General features: G+C 49.2%; 1 protein-coding gene across 1 annotated transcript in view; it reads right to left on the reverse strand.

Annotated features, from left to right (window-relative positions):
- The window catches only part of LOC141221134 (uncharacterized), a 48,793-nt gene that overhangs the window by 25,010 nt on the left and 2,810 nt on the right, over positions 1 to 20,973 (reverse strand). The window contains exons 2-8 of the mRNA XM_073666483.1: positions 20,474 to 20,611; positions 20,198 to 20,344; positions 19,992 to 20,115; positions 19,818 to 19,915; positions 19,530 to 19,620; positions 8,470 to 9,249; positions 1,533 to 1,539 (exon numbers count right to left, since the gene is read on the reverse strand). Coding sequence (XP_073522584.1) covers positions 1,533 to 1,539; positions 8,470 to 9,249; positions 19,530 to 19,620; positions 19,818 to 19,915; positions 19,992 to 20,115; positions 20,198 to 20,344; positions 20,474 to 20,611 — 1,385 coding nt within the window. The remainder of the gene's footprint in view (positions 1 to 1,532; positions 1,540 to 8,469; positions 9,250 to 19,529; positions 19,621 to 19,817; positions 19,916 to 19,991; positions 20,116 to 20,197; positions 20,345 to 20,473; positions 20,612 to 20,973) is intronic.

Here is a 20,973-nt window from a genome sequence, read left to right on the forward strand (position 1 = left end):
GCTAGCCCAGCATTTCTACTGGCCAAGGATGGGGGCCGAGGCGACTGCCTACTGCCTGTCGTGTGACACCTGTCAGAGGGTGGGGAAGGAGGGGTGGCACTCCAAAGCCCCACTGGTAACTCTGCCCATCATTGAAGAGTCTTTCAGGAGGGTGGCTGTGGATTTGGTTGACCCGATGGCCACTCCCAGCAGCTCTTGGAAAAGCTTTATACTGACGATAGTAGACTATGCCACCTGGTACCCGGAAGCGGTAGCTTTGTCGTCCATTCGGGCCGACAAGGTGGCCACCGCCATACTGGAGATTTTCACCCAAGTAGGTTTTCCCCAGGAAATGCTCACTGACCGGGGAACCCAGTTCATGTTGCAGCTGATGGAGTCCCTCTGTAAGCAAATGCAGGTGCAACATTTGGTGACCAGCCAGTACCACTCACAGACCAGACCAATGGCCTGTGCGAATGGTTCAATGGCCCCCTGAAGTAGATCCTTAAGATGTTGGTCGACTTCCACAGGACGACTGGGAGCGATACCTCCCACACCTGCTATTTGCCTACTGGGAGGTTCCACAGGCCTCAATGGGGTTCTCCCCCTTTGAACTCCTGTACAGCTGGCATACGCGAGGCCCACTGGCTCTGATGAAGGAGGTCTGGGAAGGGGACTTAACCACCCCTGGAGTGTTAGTCATCGAATATGTTGTGCGCTTCCGTGACAAAATGCAGGCCTTGGCGCAACTGATGCACGATAATATGACGCCAGTCCAGGCCAACCAGAAGAGATGGTACGACCAGAATGCTTGTGAGAGGACCTACCAGGTGGGTACAAGGTGTGGATACTGGTCCCCATACCCCAGGACAAGCTTTAGGTGGCCTGGGAAGGCCTGTACCTCATTCACCAGCAGCTCAACGCCGTAACATACCTGGTCACCCTGGACGATGCCCGGGGAAGGCGGAAGGCCTTCCACATAAACATGATGAGGGCACATCATGAGCAAGAAGCCTGTGCTCTCCCCATATGCAACCTGCCAGAGGAGGGAGATGTGGAGAACTGACATGCTCGCCCAGGCTAGGACGGGACAATCGAGGACGGGGAGGTTTGCCACCAGCTGTTGTCGGACCAACGATTCCCAGCTGTGGGCAACCCTACACCCCTTCCGGGATTTGTTCAACAACAAGCCCGGAAGGACAGAGTCGACTGTCCATCAAGTGGGCAACGGGGATCACCCCCCAATCCGTCATTCACCATATCAGGTCTCCCTGGAGGTACAGCAGCACACGCGCCAGGAGATTGACGAGATGCTGAAGTTGGGGGTCATCCAACCATCCAGCAGCGCTTGGGCCTCGCCTGTGGTCCTTGTCCCAAAGAAGGACCGGACAACCCGGTTCTGTGTGGACTCCAGGAGGCTCCATGCTGTCACGGTCATCCGTATTCAATGCAGTGCATCGATGACCAGCTCGATCAGTTGGCCAGGGCCAAGTACCTGACAATCATGGATCTGAGCCGGGGATATTGGCACATTCCCCTGACCCCTGAGGCACAGGAACGCTCTGCCTTTATCACCCCATTTGGACTGTACGAGTCCACGGTGATGCCAATTGGCATTGGCAGCAGATGGTCAATGCACTGCTCAAGGGACTCAAGGGGTACGTGGCCGTGTACCTGGTTGACATTGCCATCTTCAGTCCCACCTGGGAGAATCACTTGGAGCATCTGGCACAAGTGCTTGGGCGGATACAATTAAGCTGGAAAAGTGGCAGCTGGGTATGAGTGCGGTCCACTACCTGGGACACCGAGTAGGTGGGGGAGCTCTAAAGCCAGAGCCCAGTAAGGTGAATGCCATCACATCCTGGCCCACCCCCAGGATCAAGAAACAGGTGATGTCCTTCCAGGTCACATCGGGTACTGTGGGAGGTTCATCCCTCACTATAGTAGCCTGGCGAAGCCCCTGACGGACCTCACCAAGAAGAAGCTGCCCTTCGCAGTCGATTGGACAAATGACTGTGAGACGACCTTCCGGGGGCTGAAGACCACCCTTTCTAACTCCCCGGTACTACTGCCAGCCGACTTTACACGGCTGTTTGTAGTGCAGACCGCCTCCAGTGACTTTGGCCTCAGTGCTGTGCTCAGACAGGTCAACACTACGGGCCATGAACACCCTGTTTTGTACCTGAGCCGGAAGCTCCTGCCAAGGGAGGTGGCCTACTCCACGATGGAGAAGGAATGTCTGGCAATTGTGTGGGCCCTGCAGCCTCGCGTTCCAGCAGTACCACTTCACCATTTGCCATAAAAATAGCCGAAGCCATGGCAATTATTATTCCCCCTATTAACAAGGGGAAATTGCGGACGGGCATGCGCTGCCCCCTAGTGCCCTCTAAAGGGGGGAGGTTTGAAGAATATTGGAGATATAATCCCATCATCATTGCATCATGTTTGCCAGGGGATTATAAAGGTCTACAGTGTACAGTTGTACAGTAGTGAGTGACAAATATCTCATAGCAGCTCCCAGCCAAGGAGTTACACCCCTACCACCTTGCTGCTGGGCTACAACAGGAAGACTCCCTGGAGATCCAAGCCATGCGGCTTTCCCTTTGTGTCAATTACAATTCAACACCGAGTTATGGAAATACTGTATGTCCTAGTTATTCATAACCTAGATCTTCAAGATCCCAAGAGAATGGGGAATATCACCCTGACTTCCACCCCTGTCTAGAATGTAGGGATGGGGAGATGGAGATGCCCGGCACAGCCTTTTGAAAACCCCTAGGGCCACTGTGTTTGGTCTCCATGTGCAGCAGGGGTCCGACTGGATCCAATGACACCAGAACTAGGACCGTCCATTAAGGAAGTATAACCCATATTAGTTTATGGAATTTATAGCTGAGGGAGGCCAGGGGTGGAGATTTAAGTCCAGCCAGGGAGCAGGAGAGGGAATGACCCAGAGAGGTTAAAAGCTCCTGCAGCTATAGCTCAGGGCTTTTTCTCTGGGAGGTTGCAACGATACATTATGTAAGGGAAGTCACAGAAAAGAGAGAGGGACCCACAAGCCTCCCATGTGGCAGTCCCTCCCCCGCAAGCCAGGCCTTCCATCTGATTGGTAACTGACTCTTAATATCTGCTTATATCTTTTGTACCATTACTACTGTGTTTGCATCTCTGACCCTTATGTATGTATAACCCTTATGTATGTAGTGTATTGTCTAGTGTGCCCTTAAGGCAATTAAATATATAATTTAACCTTGGGCTGCTCTTTTATTTCGATCCTTGAATCCTCATGTCTGCTGTTCGGTCCATTGAACACGCTACCGGGGCTGGTTTCTGGCCCAATATAATTCCTGTTATAGCTAATAGAAACTGGTGGCAGCTGTACCAGGCCGACAAGGTTCTGCATCACTAGGGCTAGTAAAGTGGCCTCTCAGCCCATCAGGGGTGTGAGCGAGAGTGGTGCCACATTAGTGACTGAGTGGGCCAAATCTTCTCACTCCCGGTACCTTCCTGTACTGGGGGCAAGGGATGTCTGTGTAGAACTGTACCAATCTGACCTTACACGTCCCGAGGGGGTGCGGAACGTCACGTTGGTGCAAAGAGCAGATCCGTATCACGTGTTCCGTCGGACATAATTGTCAGGTGGGGGGCGAGGTGTGGATCCTGCACATGTGGTGGCAGCGGTGGGATTCCGCAGGATCTCTCTGGTGCCATTCTTCACAGGATCCATTGACCATTGCTGAATCAGAGACATTCGGAGAATCATCTGGCCCCATGGAAACTCTCGGCGAGGCCAGTGTGGGACCCTTGGGTCTCCTGACCTTGATAGACTGTCAGCTTCCTAAGCTTGCCGCTACTTCCTCTCTGTGGGGCCCGCCAAAAACTGTGGTCCACTGGTTGGGGTAGATGGCCCTGGAAGTCCCAAAGTCGCAGCTGTTCTATCCCTGGTGGGCCAACGGAAGGGTGAGACTGTGTAATATTGTACCATCTTGGGCATTTGCTGGGACTGTTCTATCTGTTTACTGTCTGCTTTGTTGTTCAATAAAGTATTGCCACCCTGTGTTGTCTGCGTAGTGTTATGCCCACAGTAGACCCTGTGTCTTCACATTTTGGTGGCAACAATGGGATACTACTCAGCCCAGCGGTTCTAGGGAAGTTGCAGGGAACTGGTGTTAGCACACACCGTGCAAAGTGCTCCACAACCAGGGAGTCATATAGACAGACCCAGCAGAGCACAGGTGAGGCATACACAGCAGCTTTTGGACTCTACCATGTCCAGCCCCACCAGCCCGGCCTTGGGAGGAGGACCGGAGGGAAAATAAAGCCGCAACAGTAAATGGAGACTACAGAAGCTTTGCCAGCTTCGACTGATCAAATACCAAGCCACCGACACTCGGTCGGATTTGATACAGGAATTGGTCCATTGGGATGCCCTGAATGTCGTGGATGACAATGAAAACTCCACTGAGGTGGATGCAGGGGAACTAAACTCTTTGCCAAATCCAGGATCCAGCGGTAATCTGGAATCAAATACCCAGTCCCAAGCAGCTCGAATCCAGGAATTGTTGATCCAATTGAGACCCGGAGCTTCAAGCGAGGAGAGGGCTTGTATTATAGAATCGGTTTTGGGAGTTCCAGTACCCCTACCGCCAGCACTGGACCCTACTTCAATGATGGTCCACAACCAAGGCAATCATCTTTGCTGCAGAGACGTACCAGTGTTTAATGAGTCCAACACAGAGATTTTTGAACATCTGCAAGATTTTGAGAACCTGATGCTGATGCACCAGGTACCCACAGCTGACTGGGCTAAATACCTGTGGACTAGTTTGACTGGCTGGGCACAGGATGCTGTCCAGTCGCTTGGGCCTCAGGACTGCCTGGACTATTGGACTGTTAAGGATACCCTGTTGGCACTTTTTACTATCACCCCCGAGAGATATTGAACCAAGATCCGGACTCTGTCTTGCCAGGTGGGCTCCTATGTAGAATTTGGCAGTCAACTCTGACGACACTGCAACCGTTGGCACGATGGTTGTGCTGTCCACTCTGCTGCTGCCCTCCGAGACATGATCATTCTCTAGCAACTTATGGAGAAAATGGCCCCAGAAATACAAAAATGGGTAGCCGACCAGAAGCCCAAAACCCCAGAGCAAGCCGCCCGATTGGCTGACGAATTCACAGCCAATCGTCCTTACTAGAGACTCTATAAGCACATCGATCCCAGGAAACCCCTCAATCAAGGATTTAAGCAACCACCAGCCATTCAAGCAGGACTATCCCACAACCCAGCAGAACGCCAACCAGGACAAAGGTTTGCAAACAGGACTCGTGATTTGCCCAACTCACAGAGCTGCTTTAAGTGCGGGCACCTTGGACACATGGCCAAAGATTTTCTACAGTTGGCAGGATCTAAAAGATCATATGAGAGAAGCTGGAAGTGTCTGCTATGCTGATGTACACAATGATGGCATGGGGATTGTAGAGTCTATTCGCAAGGAAGATATGGAATATGCTTTGAGGAAAATGGATGATACAAAGTTTCGTTCTCATGAAGGTGAGACCTCTTACATTCGTGTCTGTGCTTAAAGACATGCTGATGGACTGTGCCCGATAAGGGTGATAGGAAATATATCACGTCTGGCTAATTAACAAGGGGGAGGTATGTGACAATACAGTTTTTCTTCCTAATTATGCCAGACCTACCGTATTTTTCGGACCATAAGACACACTCCCCCCCCCCCCCCAAATTTGGGAGGAAAATGGGGGGTGCATCTTATGGTCCAAACGTAGCTTACTGGATAGTTGCGATGATGGTGTAGCGGGATCGCAGGGCCCCCCATTCCCTCCCTCCTGCAGGAATGCGACAGCAGCAGAATAAGTGGTGACATGCTGTTGGTGGTGTGGTGAGGTGGTTCAGCAGAGCGGCGGTGAGGCAGAGTGGCGGTGAGACGTGCAGCAGAGTGGCTTTCCGGTGGCCGCGTCCATCTTCATGAGCCGTGATCTACAGGAAAATGGCCATCCGAGCTGGCGCATGTGCAGTTTGGGAGATTGAGCGACCATTTTCCCGTAGATCACAGCTTCAGGAAGAAGGCCATGGCCACCGTAAAGCAGAGCACGCCGCAAGCTAGCCCCAGCCAGGCCACAGGCACCGACCCCAGCCAGGCTACAGCCACCGGCCCCGTAGCATCTCACCTCTTCTGCTGCAGCCGCCGGGTTCCTGAGGGAGGGAACGGAGGGCCCTATGATCCTGCTCCACCAGCACCACCTTCTCGCCCCCAGGGTCTGCAGCATTCCTCCACTTCAGCCGGCTACATCTAGGTCCCTGCCTCCTGTGACCCTCACTCCACTGCCCCTCAGATAAGATACCAATTCAGACTACAAAACGGGCCTCCATCTTATGAAAAATATATTTTTTCCTATTTTCCACTCCAAACTTTGGGGTGCGTCTCATGGTCCGGTGCGCTTTATAGTCCGAAAAATATGGTACCTTCTGATGGCCAAGAGAAATATACCTTTATTTTTATCTTGACTCTTAACCTGTGTTCTTCTTTGGTTGATTAACGCAGACTACTGTTTGAATAATCCTGAGTTGAGATGTATTGCAACTTATTGTTTGCAAATCTTGCAAGATAGTGTCATGGAGCAATACTGTTTGATAATCTGCTGATTACGTATTATACAAGCCAGGGAGTTGTTTATTTGCCGAGCAATGGAGGACAAACTATGCAAGTTAATGAAATGCTCAAACAATGAGTCATGAGTCCCTTACACCTTCATTTCTGACCCTTGACCTATGAATGATGGCTGCAAGGACATTTGTGAACTATAAATAGGGTGTTTCTGCCTCTATTCGGTGTCATTCTACAGCATGTCAGCTTAGAGGACTACAGCCCCAACTTCAGGAATACAGATGGGATCCATTGACCATTGCTGAACCAGAGAGACATTTGGAGAAGCCAGATTGGGACCAGGCAGTCATCTGGCCCCATAGAAACTCTTGGACCGGCCAGGTTGGGATCCTCGGGTCTCCTGGCCTTGTACCTAGATGGACTGTCAACTTCCTAAGCTTACCGCTACTTCCTCTCTGTGGGGGCTCACCAAAAGCGGGGGACCACTGATTGAGGTAGATGGCCCTGGAAATCCCAAAGTCGCAGCTCTTCTATCCCAGGCGGGCCAGCGGAGGGGTGAGACTGTGTAATGTTGTACCATCTAGGGTATTTGCTGGGACTGTTCTATCTGTTTATTGTCCACTTTGTGGTTCAATAAAGTATTGCTACACTGTTTTACCCACACCCTGTTAGTCTGAGTAGCGTTACACTCACGGAAGACCTCGTGTCTTCACAGTCATCAAACAAATTAAACAGACTGTTTATTTACTGGCTGTGAAGATCCAGTGTTAGTTTCTGAGCATTATGATGGCCTCTAACTTGTACGACATCAGCCTCTAATCTCTGTACCTTGTCAGTAAGCTGTGACAGGATAGAAGCGAGGGGACGTATTTCAGTATTGTATGTAGTCTCCAGCCTTTGTATGTATATAGCCTTGTTTAGTAGGGATAGACGCAATATGAAATACAAATCAATTATGGTGTTCCCCATATCCAAATCCCCTGTGGCTGGGGGGTAAATATCCCTGTGAAGCAAGCACTGCTCAGTATGTGGGCTTCGGTGAGAGTACAGGGAGATTTGTGTAGCTGTTTTCTTGTGAGGCCTACATTAAGAGAGAAGTTGATGCAGGACTTACAGGCTTAAGCTATCTGGCATCATGAGGGTTAAGACTGCTTGTTTTTCCAAGCTGAGATGAGGCAGTAGTGGCTCCGGAGCAAGATGATAAGACTTTCCATAAGAAACACTGCATACCAGACATGCTGACGGAGGTGGAGGACCCAGATTTACCTCCGATCTAGTCTTTCTTTCCCATATCGGACGTCATGTTTGAGGCTGTTTATAATTCCCCCAGGAACACGGTCTGAAGAGAGTGCTCTCAGTGTGCGCGTTCTCTTGGTGCTATGTCCAGGCCATGTCCTTCCTGTTGATGTTCAATAGGTCCGAAGGCGGCGTTGATTGGAAGCAGGATTGTATGATATAACAACATTATGTGAGCCCCGGAAACACAAGTTGTGACACCAATGGAACGGCGCCACAATGGGAGGTGCGTATGAGTGTTTTTATTTTAACAAGGCCAAACATGAGGAATGAGAAATAGCTGTCCTAGTAGTGGACAACCCCTTTAAGAAGAGACAATTTTTGGTTAAAAATGAAAAAGGCTTCTCCCCTGTGTGACTTCTCTGAAGTCTATTAAGAGTTGATTTCCATGTAAAATATTTCCTACATTAAGAACATGAAAATGTCTTCTCCCTTGTGTAAGTTCTTTGGTGGCTATCAAGATGCGCTTTCTGGTTAAAACATTTCCCACATTCTGAATAGGAAAAAGGTTTCTCCCCTGTGTGAGTTCTCTGGTGCTTAACCAGATCTGATTTCTGGTTAAAACATTTCCCACATTCTGAACATGAAAAAGGCTTCTCCCCTGTGTGAGTTCTCCGATGTCTGATAAAACTTGATTTTTTTGTAAAACATTTTCCACATTCTAAACAAGAAAATGGCTTCTCTCCTGTGTGGGTTTTCTGGTGGTTATCAAGATGTGATTTCTGTTTAAAACATTTCCCACATTCTGAACAGAAAAAAGGCTTCTCCCCTGTGTGAGTTCTCTGGTGATTAACCAAATCTGATTTCTGGTTAAAACATTTCCCACATTCTGAACATGAAAAAGGCTTCTCCCCTGTGTGAGTTCTCTGATGTCTGATAAAAGTTAATTTCAATGTAAAACATTTTCCACATTCTAAACAAGAAAATGGCTTCTCTCCTGTGTGGGTTTTCTGGTGGTTATCAAGATGAGATTTCTGGTTAAAACATTTCCCACACTTGAAACAAAAAAATCTATTCTCTGCTGTGTGAAAGTTCTGATGTTTAAGAAAAGACTTTTCGAGGGGAAAACTATGTCCATATTCTGAACGTGAAAATGGCTTCTTTGAATTAGGTATAGTTTGGTTTTTAATGCTTATTTGGCAACTTTGATTTTCATTAGTAGTCATTAATGAATCAGAAGACAGGACGTGTTTCAAAGGATCAGATGACAGATCTTGGCTGTGAAGCAATGATGGTATATCTGGTGTAATGGCATTCACTTCAATTGAATCCTGTGGGATCTCAAGATCATCAGATTTAAAAATTGAAGATGTCAGCTTTCCTTCTGATCTCCTGGTACAGTCATCTGCCAAGAAGAAAACCAATTATTATTTTTGAATAAAAAATACTCTAATTATTTTTCAATATTTCTCCTTAAACTGTAAAAATGGTAAGTTATGGAAAAAAAATTGAATTATTCACCACGACAATGACAGTTCACAGTCTAATAGAAAACCTCATAGGATGAACCAGTAGAGCGTGGTGTTCAACTATTTGTTCATTCTGCCTCCCAAATATGGAATAAAAAGCCAAATAATGTTATATAGGTGAAAATAATACCAACAAGTCCCCACTGAGGTCTATCATCTGTCAGTGGAAAAACAGAGGTTTCCACATTATTAGTGGCTGAAAGGCTCTTAAAAAGCAACTTTGTTTCTATAAACCAATCCAGCAATATCCACTCTCCCAAAGTCAAGTCTCCCCCTCGCTTCTGAGCCTTGCAGTGCGCCCAAACCACATTTAGAATCCATGTATTTGGCATTACTATAATGAGAAGAACCCACTTAATTTACGGTGTGTGTCTCCTGGAGCACAATCGGGTGTTGGGTAATAAAATGGCATATTTGTAATTTTCTCTTTGCAACATCCACTGCAAGCTAATTTTCGGAAAGTGACTGTGGAGTCAAAATAGTCACTGCTCCTATAGATTCATTCACTGAGGGTTATAATTTTCAAAATAGACAAAATAGAATCACTTTATGGGGATTTCTACTGCTCTGATTTTCTGACATTTTGCCATATTAGGGCTTCTTCAAATGGGGTGTCCCATCTCCTTGGGGACCTGCTCCTTCGACGTCTGCTTCTGTCACCAGGAGCCACCTTATTCATTCTGCAGGCGGCACTGGTGATGGAGACGTCGTCGTAACCAGAAGCTCTGGGTGGCACAGGCTCTTTCCAGCCACTAAGATTAGTGCCTGGGACCAGTAGTACCATCTAATCTGGCAGTATGGGTGTGTGTGCTGTTCAACTGGAGAAATCTGCTCCCTACTTCAGCCAACTGGAAAGCACCACACCCAACTAAAGCTCGAAGCATATTGCCGGAAGCTGCCAGATTCAGCCTTGTTCTGCTCTGGTTCAGTCCTCTCTGCTCAGCTCCCGGCTTGTGTATTTGTTTCATGTTGTGCCCCCGGCCCGTTTACTGACTACTCTCACTTATCCTGATTTTGTATTTTCTCTGACCTCCATGTTCTGACCCGGCTATCTGACTATTCTTCTTGCATTCTCACACCACAGAACATTAGGTAACACTGTGGCCCAAGCTTAGGGGATCTGTGATGCCCAGCTGCGCTTGGTATCACAGTTCCTGGAAGAGGGCATTGACGGATTCCTCCACAAGAGGCCCCCATAATCATTCACACATCTCCACCTTCCACCTCAGACCAGCAGAGGGAGGCCGTTAGGGAGATAAAAAGGGAAGGTGGAGCCAGGCAGTTCAGTTCCTGCAGAGTGAGACACAGAAACAGGTCGGTCTGCAGTGGAGCTCAGTGATTCAGCAGTTCCTCTGGAGAGTTCAGCGAGTATAGATCCGAATACAGAGTTGAGTTCAGTTGAGTCGTAGCTCAGAGTAGTGAGCTTTAGGTGTGCCGGCGCCATAAGATCGGTGAAGCACGTCAAGCTGCCGTTAGTGTGTATAGCCTAGTGAGGGCCCGAGTAGGCCGAAGGCGAGTGGAGAGTTAGTACATAGGGGGCAGAGGAGCTTAACTAGCTCACCCCGAAGAATTTACCGGACACCGGGTCCGAAGTTTACCGGGATCTCTATGACCCAGTAAGACATAACCGGAATCCCTGGAGAACTACAGGTCCCAGGATCGCTAAAGTGCTGATACGTAACAGAGCCGGGAGATACATAGGCCCCTCATACCGGGAGCGTGTACTCCAAGAAAAGGCCCTACCACAAGGTCAGCCAGCGCAGGACAGAGACAAAGTTAGGCCTAGCTCCAGGCAGGTCAGAAACTTACTACGCAGAGGCAAGAAACAGAAGGCCCTAAACCCGCTCATTGGGGAGGATCTTGACATGCACCCTTCACCCTACAGTGCTCTTAGATGTGCCTGAATTTCCATCAGTAAAAGGTACTGAAGTGACTATCGTGTCTGTCCCTGTTCTTGCTCTGACCCGGCTGGGTCTCGCCTGTCCTGCATTCCCCCTTCATACGCTGCCCTGAGGCCTAGCGCCACCTGTGGGGAGCTATACCATCGAGCTGCCTTATCACCGGCCTCAGTGGACTGCGCAGCGCTGGTGATTCTCACCAGAAGCCACAGGTGGCGTCACAAACTTTTTATAAACTTAACAAATTATCCACCCTTTTTAAAGAGTGACCCCAGGGTACGGGCCCGGGAGCCAACCACCGCGACATCCCTAAAGGCCAGGCTAAAGGCCCCATCCCCTGGGCTAGTCATCTCCAACTGGCGTCACGAACAGGATAGCGTGCCCGCTGAAACGACGACGTGTTTTGCCCGTTGCCACCGGGTACTGTGCGCCTTTATTCTGAACTGTGTACGTTAAGTTGTGGTGAAGATTGCCGCCATTGTTGGGCCGCCGAGCGAGAAGAAGGGCGTAACCGTGGGAAACTTAGGGGCGTACCTGCAAAAGAGCGCGAAGCCCCAGACACACCCCACGCCTCGACGTCAAACCAGAAAGCGCCAGGTCCTGTAAGGGGTGTCGCTGAACGCTCTGACGTAGGACGCAAGCGACGCAAGGTCCTGAAGACGACCGTCACCTGCGGAGCTGCGGCCTAGCGGAAAAAAAACTAGAAGGTAGGCCACGGTTAACTAGGGGGGCGCCAGAATGTCCGATGAACAGCAGAACGCCGACATGCCAGTCAACGTCCCTGAGGTTCAACCCGCGCCCGATGATAAGCAGGCCGAAGGCGCCGCTCCACCAGCAGCGCCTGTAACCCCTGTCATTCCCCTGACTCTACCGTACATTCCTGGAGCAAAGTAGCTCCCCCAGTACAACGGCAAAACAGATACCCTGTCTGGATTCAAATGGAAGATATGTGGTATCTTGGATATGTACTCCATGACAGGCAAGCAAAGAGCCGCTGTCGTACTAGGACAACTGACCGTTGCTGCGGAACGGGAATTGGAAACATGGTCGGCCGCAGACCAGGAGTCAGTGTCCACAATATTCCAAAAACGACAGACTGCCTTTGAGGATCTTACTGAGGCGGACCTCCAGATGAGGTTCTACAGCTGTTCCCAACAGCCGGAGGACAATGTTCGGGACTACGCCTGGTGTCTACAGGGGGCCCTACGGGCTCTTAAACAGGTCAGTCCATCCAACATTGAAAATGAAAACAAAATGCTGAAAGACCAGTTTGTCCGGGGACGGAGGTCTCCAGAGGAGAGCAGGACTGTGCGTTGGTGGTCCCTGGATCATCCAGATGCCACCTTTGATAATCTGAAGGACATGGCTATAAAAGGACTGCAGCCCCTGGAAACAAATGCTATCCAACGTTACCAGGGTGGGGCTACCCCAGTGCCTGCTACACCCACCTTATCCCCAGTGGCTGCTGAAGCTAAGGTTCCAGCAACTTCCCCTACAGAGCTGGACAGTCTGCGCTCTGAAGTGCGCCAGTTGAGTAAAACCCTGACCACTGTGCTGAGTGCTCTGCAGCTGCGGAAGGAGCCCGAGGAAGGAGGGAAAATCCTATTAGCCGATAGCCCTGAGGATGTCCCCAGGATGCGAAGGAGGAGGAGGCCAATATCACTCTCTTCGAGGACCAGTGACCAGCGCTGTCCACAGAAGGACCCTGCCTGCTACCGCTGCCGTAAACCGGACACATCGCCCAGAATTGTCCTATAAACAAGAAAACCCTGGGTCCGAGGGCCGACACCCAGGAGTAAACTCACCAGGCCCATCAGACTGGTACAACAGGTTCGTCGGAGGAAGACCTTTCCTGTCCATTGTACTGGATGGGATCCCGACGCACGCCCTGCTGGACACAGGATCTCAGGTAACCATCATGCCTGACGTCCTCTACAAGAGGTTCTGGTCCATGGACGACCTACGTCCGCCAGCTCCAAATCTTTCTGTATATGCCTCAAACGGACTCCCCCTTAACCTACTCGGGGTTAAGAATGTGACTGTGAAGGTGGGGAGAGTGGAGCTGAAGGACTAGGGGCTAATTTTAGTAGAGACTAATCCTGATGACACCAACCCGTATATGGTACTAGGCACTAACATTGTTGGTAACTGTTTGGGAGAAGTTGTGTTCTTGCTCCAACAGATCGCCGACACTGCCAGACCAAGACAGAGGAGGGCGCTGCAGAGGGAGATCCAAGTCCTGATGTATCAACAGCAAGTAAGGTTAACAGACGGTGAAATCGGTAACGTGCGGGTAACAGACCCCATACCCACTGTCATCCCCCCAATGAGTGAAATGCTCATCCTGTGTAGAGCTGCCATAGGTCTTAGAGGACAGTGCTACCAGGCGGTAGTAGAACCCCTTTGCTCCGAGCACAGACCCACGCTCTTAACCGCCAGGGGAGTGGTAGATGTACGTAATGGGAGGGTGCCCGTCCGTCTTCTCAACTGTGGGGAAGATGAGGTCAGACTGCCACGTTATGCCACTGTTGCCAAATTACATGCTGTCAATAACAACTGTATCCACGAGGCGGAGTCCTTAACCTCACCAGATGAAGTGGAGGATAATGACCCTGCAAACCAGGTGGAGGATTGGTGTCAACAGCTCCATGTTGGGAGAGACACCACTCCTGCCCATCAAAAACAGGGTGTACACCGGGTGGTTCAAGAGTACTCGCAGGTGTTCAGTAAACATCCACTTGACTTTGGGAGGATTAAGGGGGTTCAACACCATATCCCCACAGGTGGCCATTCCCCAATCAAAGAACGTTATAGGCCTATACCCCCAGCTCACTACCAGAAGGCTAAGGAAATGTTGCAGGACATGAGAAAGGCGGGAGTAAAAAGGGATAGTTATAGTCCCTGGGCAGCTCCCCTAGTGCTAGTTAGGAAAAATGACGGGGGCATGAGAATGTGTGTAGATTACCGTCAAGTAAATCGCATTACACATAAAGATGCATACCCTTTACCACGGATAGAGGAGTCCCTAGCAGCCTTAAAGTCTGCAAATTACTTTTCCACCCTTGACCTCACTAGTGGGTACTGGCAAGTAGCTGTGGCTGAGGAGGATCGGGAGAAGACAGCCTTCACCACCCCAATGGGACTCTGCGAGTTCAACAGTATGCCGTTTGGACTCTGCAATGCCCCTGGAACGTTCCAGAGATTGATGGAGTACTGCCTGGGACACCGCAACTTCGAGACTGTGTTACTTTACCTGGACGATGTAATAGTGTACTCCAGAACGTACGAGGACCACTTGAAACACCTGGCAGAGGTATTTGAGTCACTGTCCCAGTACGGGATGAAGTTGAAGCCCTCAAAGTGCCACCTGCTCAAGAAAAAGGTACAGTACCTGGGGCACATTGTCAGTCCGGAAGGGGTAGCACCAGACCCGGAGAAGGTCACAGCCATCCAGAAGTGGCCGGAGCCGAAGAACCTCAAGGAGGTGCGTCAGTTCCTGGGACTAGCAGGATACTACCGGAGGTTTGTGAAAGACTACACTAAGAAAGCAGCTCCTCTTCAAGACCTCCTGGTAGGGCAGTCCCCCAAAGGCAGAAATCCCCCATTCCACTGGGGTAAGGAGCAAGCCGAGTCATTTCAGGAGATGAAGGAGATCCTGACAGGTGATGAGATCCTAGCCTACCCTGACTACAGCCAACCGTTCCTGCTGTATACAGATGCCAGCAACGAAGGGCTGGGCGCTGTTCTAAGTCAGAAGCAAAATGGCCAAGAGAAGGTGATCGCATACGCAAGCAGGAAGCTCCGCCCGACTGAGAGGAACCCAGAGAACTATAGCAGCTTTAAGTTGGAGTTCCTGGCCTTGGTCTGGGCCATCACTGAAATGTTCAAGCACTACCTGGCCTCCAGCAAGTTTACTGCCTTCACTGATAACAACCCCTTGACCCATCTTGAAACAGCAAAGCTTGGGGCACTGGAACAACGATGGTTGGCGTGGCTGTCAAATTACTAATTTACAATTAAATACCGGGTGGGCCGCAAGAATGCCAACGCCGATGCCCTGTCCAGGATGCCTCACCAGTCAGACACAGAAGAAGAAGTGGATGACCTGGAAGAGATTGAGTTACCTGCCTTTCACCAGAATGGGATGATCCACGAGCAACAAGCCTCCAGGAAGCAGCGTGAAAAGACGTTAAACCCCCTGTCTCACCACAGCTGGAAAAAGACCCAGGACAGCGACCCGGTTGTCAGCCGTATCAAGGAGCTGATAACCCAAGAGGGTGCCTCCCTGGAGAAGGAAGCGTCTCTCCAAGTAAAGCAGCTGTGGAACGAGAGAAGCCGGCTGTTTATCTACCGTGAGAAGCTGTGCCGGAGGTACGTCAATCCAAAAAAACATGAAATGGTATGGCAGATAATGGTCCCGAAGACAGACATCCAGATGGTATTAGAAGCTTACCACGATCAGGCGGGGCACTTTGGCTGGAAAAAGCTAGAGACCCTGCTGAAGTGTCGATTCTACTGGGTAGGAATGAGCAGCTCCATTGAGAGGTGGATCCGGGACTGTGGACCCTGTGGCCTTAGAAGAAAGGACTACAGCAGCCAGAAAGCACCCCTGCAGCCCATCAAGACGACTCGACCCCTGAAGATCGTGGCCCTGGACCATGTCAAGCTGTCCCCCAGCAGGTCAGGGTACTCATATGCTCTGACCATGGTGGATCACTACTCACGTTTCCTGGTGGTCGCCCCCCGTCAAAGACCTGACGGCAGAAACAGCAGCAAAGACATTCCAAGTGTATTTCTGTAGACCCCATGGTTACCCTGAGCAGGTGCTGATGGACCAAGGCCCGGTCTTTGAGGCTGAGTTGTTCAAGGAGTTCTGCCATTTGTACGGTTGTAAAAAGATCAGAACTACACCGTACCACCCACAAACCAACGGTCTCTGTGAGAAGATGAACAACATCATCATCGACCTGCTAAAGACCATACCACTTGAGGAGAGAAATCAGTGGCCAGACCTACTATCTGACCTAGTGGATCTGTATAATCATATACCAGTAAGTTCCACCAAATGTACTCCAGCATATCTCATGCAGGCAAGGCCAGGAAAACTGCCCATGGACCTGGAGCTTGGTGTTGTTGAGCCTGAAGCTGATATGACCACTGAGGACTAGGACACGACCAGACAAGAGCAGTACAGAAGAGTACAAGCTTGTGTCGAGGACAGTCTCACTCGGGTGAGAGAAAAGCAGGAGGCGCACTACAACAAAAAAGCACCCACAGAACCTTTCACACCAGATGAAACAGTATTGAAAAGGAAAAGACGCAACCACAAACTTGATGACCAGTGGGAGAAAGAACCCTACACTGTGTTACCGTCAAGGTTTGATAACAAGAAGACCTGCATAATCAGTCGAGATGGAGGAAGAACGACTGCAACAGTGTCCAGGGACCACCTAAACTTGTGTCCAGACTTACTGAAACCCCAGGAAGAAGTGCCTCTCACCAAACCGGAAGAACCTGAAGAAGCGGTGATACACACTGACCTAGGAGATTTCCCGGCAGATTGGCCTCAAATAGGAGGTGCAGTAATCATCCCCGTACTCCAATTCTACGAACAGCCAGAAAACCCTCCACAGCAAGTTGAACCTGTAAGTGCTGTAGAAGAGCCAGCTCAAGAAGTATCCCCGGATGAAGGATCCCCGGTAGGAGTGGAGCAAAAGGGCCCAGCCAATGGTTAACTTGCCAGTCCAAGAGAGAGGTTAAGGCAGTTTTACAACTTAGTCACACGTAGAACTGGTAGGGTAACTGAGAATACAGACTCTGATACCACACAGACCACCGCACTACGCAGATCAATACGTAGCACGAGAGGTAAACCCCCTGCTAGGTACACTCAGTAGATGGTCAAATTTCTGGAGTGTAGATAGTTACCCCTGGGGGATTAAATTGTAATGTACTGTATTAATTGTGTACTTTCTTATAAGTATGTCTTTATTACTTTGTGTTTTGCCTGTTTACTTCCTTAATTATCTAAGAACTGCATGGCTGAGGACTATGTGCAGCCCAAAAACTGCTTTTGTATAAAATTGCACTCCCTGGAGTGCCCCTTTTAGGTGACCTCAGAAGGAAAACCTGTCTGGAGTGGCTCTCTTGGAGGTCCAAATCGGGATCTTCATGCCCTGCAGCCACCCCAGGGCCTACGTTGAGGGTTTGGGACAGGTCCCTCAAACCACCAAGTACTCTACCCTGTGAGATGGACATCCTTGCTGGGAACCTCACCATAGGAGACTTGAATTCTGAGGACACTTTGTATTCGTTTATATTGTTATGTAACGTTTAAGATTGGTGCCTCTCATAAAGGGAAGATTGTTTATGTTTCCTATTGTTGTTGTTTTATAAAATGTACTTCAGCCCGGGAGTGCTGAGCTTAACTAGGGGGGAATGTGACGCCCAGCTGCGCTTGGTATCACAGTTCCTGGAAGAGTGCATTGACGGATTCCTCCACAAGAGGCCCCCATAACCATTCACACATCTCCACCTTCCACCTCAGACCAGCAGAGGGAGCCCGTTAGGGAGATAAAAAGGGAAGGTGGAGCCAGGCAGTTCAGTTCCTGCAGAGTGAGACACAGAAACAGGTCGGTCTGCAGTGGATCTCAGTGATTCAGCAGTTCCTCTGGAGAGTTCTGCGAGTATAGATCTGAATACAGAGTTGAGTTCAGTTGAGTCGTAGCTCAGAGTAGTGAGCTTTAGGTGTGTCTGCGCCATAAGATTGGTGAAGCGCGGCAAGCTGCCGTTAGTGTGTATAGCCTAGTGAGGGCCTGAGTAGGCCGAAGGCGAGTGGAGAGTTAGTACATAGGGGGCAGAGGAGCTTAACTAGCTCACCCCGAAGAATTTACCGGACACCGGGTCCGAAGTTTACCGGGATCTCTATGACCCAGTAAGACATAACCGGAATCCCTGGAGAACTACAGGTCCCAGGATCGCTAAAGTGCTGATACGTAACAGAGCCGGGAGACACATAGGCCCCGCATACCGGGAGCGTGTACTCCAAGAAAAGGCCCTACCACAAGGTCAGCCAGCGCAGGACAGAGACAAAGTTAGGCCTAGCTCCAGACAGGTCAGAAACTTACTACGCAGAGGCAAGAAACAGGAGGCCGTAAACCCGCTCATTGGGAAGGATCCTGCATGCACCCTTCACCCTACAGTGCTCCGGGATGTGCCTGAATTTCCATCAGTAAAAGGTACTGAAGTGACTATCGTGTCTGTCCCTGTTCTTGCTCTGACCCGGCTGGGTCTCACCTGCCCTGCATCCCCCCTTCATACGCTGCCCTGAGGCCTAGCTCCACCTGTGGGCAGCTATACCATCGAGCTGCCTTATCACCGGCCTCAGTGGACTGCGCAGCGCTGGTGATTCTCACCAGAAGCCACAGGTGGCGTCACAAACTTTTTATAAACTTAACAAATTATCCACCCTTTTTAAAGAGTGACCCCAGGGTACGGGCCTGGGAGCCGACCATCGCGACATCCCTAAAGGCCAGGCTAAAGGCCCGGGTACCGAGTCATCCCCATCCCCTGGGCTAGTCAGATCTCTGTTTAAGTCCAGATCCATGTAGAGGGGTTAAAGAATGATGAGCCAAGCAATCCATGGAATCTGGAAAATGGAGTAGATAGCGCCAAGCCTGTTCGTGTTGGACATCTTTTGACCTGCTAGGTGACCACGAACAGTGCCCCAATGCATTGTGTCTGCAAACTATTCTAGCAAGATCTGCATTCAAATAGCTAAATGTTGCTCCTTCCCTTCTTAACCTGCCATGTGCCCAGACAGTAGTGTACAACCGTATATAAGGGATTGTTGGATTCAAGAGAAGTTGGAAAATAATTTGTAAGGTCCATTTGTTTCCCATTATCCTTTGTGAAGAATTTCAAAGTTATCACCACATAAAGTGACACACGTCAAATTTGAAAAATGGGGCCTGATTAGGAACACAAAACTGGCTGCGGGAAGGGGTTAAATCAGAGTATTTTGGGCACTAACTACTGTAGTAAAAACTGAGTATAGACAATAACTTATCTACTGAAATGACCAAACTCGACTGTCTTCATCAGCAAAAAATGAGTAACTAGTGAAGAAAGTTATGCTCTAGCGGCAAAATGCTGATCACACGATTGTGATACAGCCGGACTACACCACCGATAAAGCAGCCACAGCCGACGACTGAGAAGAATCTGTGACTTTTCTGCATTTAGTGGTTACTACTCACCTGGACGGTTATCTGTAGGAATCTCCTCTTTACACCACTCATCACCCCTCACATATGTGTCTGTAGTATTAATATGGGTCAGATCTTCACCCTGAAACAAATATTGTAAAAGTCACAAACAGATGAGAAGTCCCATCTATGATCAGCTCTAATCCTGCCATCTCCACCGTTCTCATTACACAAGTATAAAACATATAATACTGGTGGATAAAACAAGACTGAGCACAAGACCCTCACAGCCGACTACACATCATAGGGGAGATCTCATGACACCTTCTCTCCATCTACCTGATGAGCCTGAGGAACATTGGGATCTTCTTGTTTACAGTCCTGTGGAAGAGGAGGACGGGGACATCTCTCTGGTGCTGTCCTCTTACTGGATCGATCTGGAAACACATACAGGGACTGAATTCATTCTTGACATACAGATAATTATAGGATATGGGTACTTAGTCCTATTACCTGGTGATGTGAGAGGCTGGGGATCCTCCATCATGACATCCTTGTACAGATCTTTGTGTCCTTCTAAATACTCCCACTCCTCCATGGAGAAATAGACAGCGGCATCCTGACACCTTATAGGAACCTGACACATACAATGATACCGTCATCCCCCGATCCCTTCATAGCGTTACTGTATAATGTCCCAGCATTCCCAGCAGTGTCACCTCTCCAGTCAGCAGCTCAATCATCTTGTAGGTGAGTTCTAGGATCTTCTGGTCATTGATGTCCTCATGTATCAGGGGGTGAGGTGGAGACCCCGTGATTGAGTCCTGACAGCGCTCACTAGAGGTCTTCTTCACTACTGTATAATCCTGATTATGGAGAGACACATTAATAAATCTCACTACAGACATTTCCAGAGTCCTCACCTCTCCAGTTCTGTCCATCTGTTATTCCCATAGATAAGAATGATTTAATGTGACGTCATCAGAATCTCTCACCTCTCCAGTAAGCCGGAAGAGGATCTCCAGGGTGAGGTGTAATATCCTCTCCACCATCTTGTCTCCGTCCATATCCATCTTTGATGGGTAAATTTGGGTAAAAATGGGTAATCTTAGAGGAGTTGATGTTGTAGAGACCTGAATGAGAAGATGAGCCGTAATAACTTCATAAAAATCCTGTGTAATAATACAATTACTGGAGATAATAAGGGGAAACAGATGAGGAGATTTATTATTTTACAGTATTTAGTTTTCTTCTTTACATCTAGTAATAAAACCTTTATATTTTAGGCCACAGACAACAAGCAGTTTCTTCCTCGGAGTCTACAGCTGAAGACTCTTCTCATAGACTCATCTTCCATAACACTAATTCTGGAATCATTTACTGATATAATAATAATATAAGTACTGGACACAATAAGTGGAAACATATGAGGAGATTTATAATTTTACGGTATTTAGTTTTCCTCTTTACATCCATATATATATATAAAGCAGTA

The sequence above is a fragment of the Phyllobates terribilis genome, unplaced genomic scaffold (assembly GCF_046119375.1).
Source record: "Phyllobates terribilis strain yellow unplaced genomic scaffold, ASM4611937v1 Scaffold_321__1_contigs__length_2177432, whole genome shotgun sequence".
Lineage (NCBI taxonomy): Eukaryota > Metazoa > Chordata > Amphibia > Anura > Dendrobatidae > Phyllobates > Phyllobates terribilis.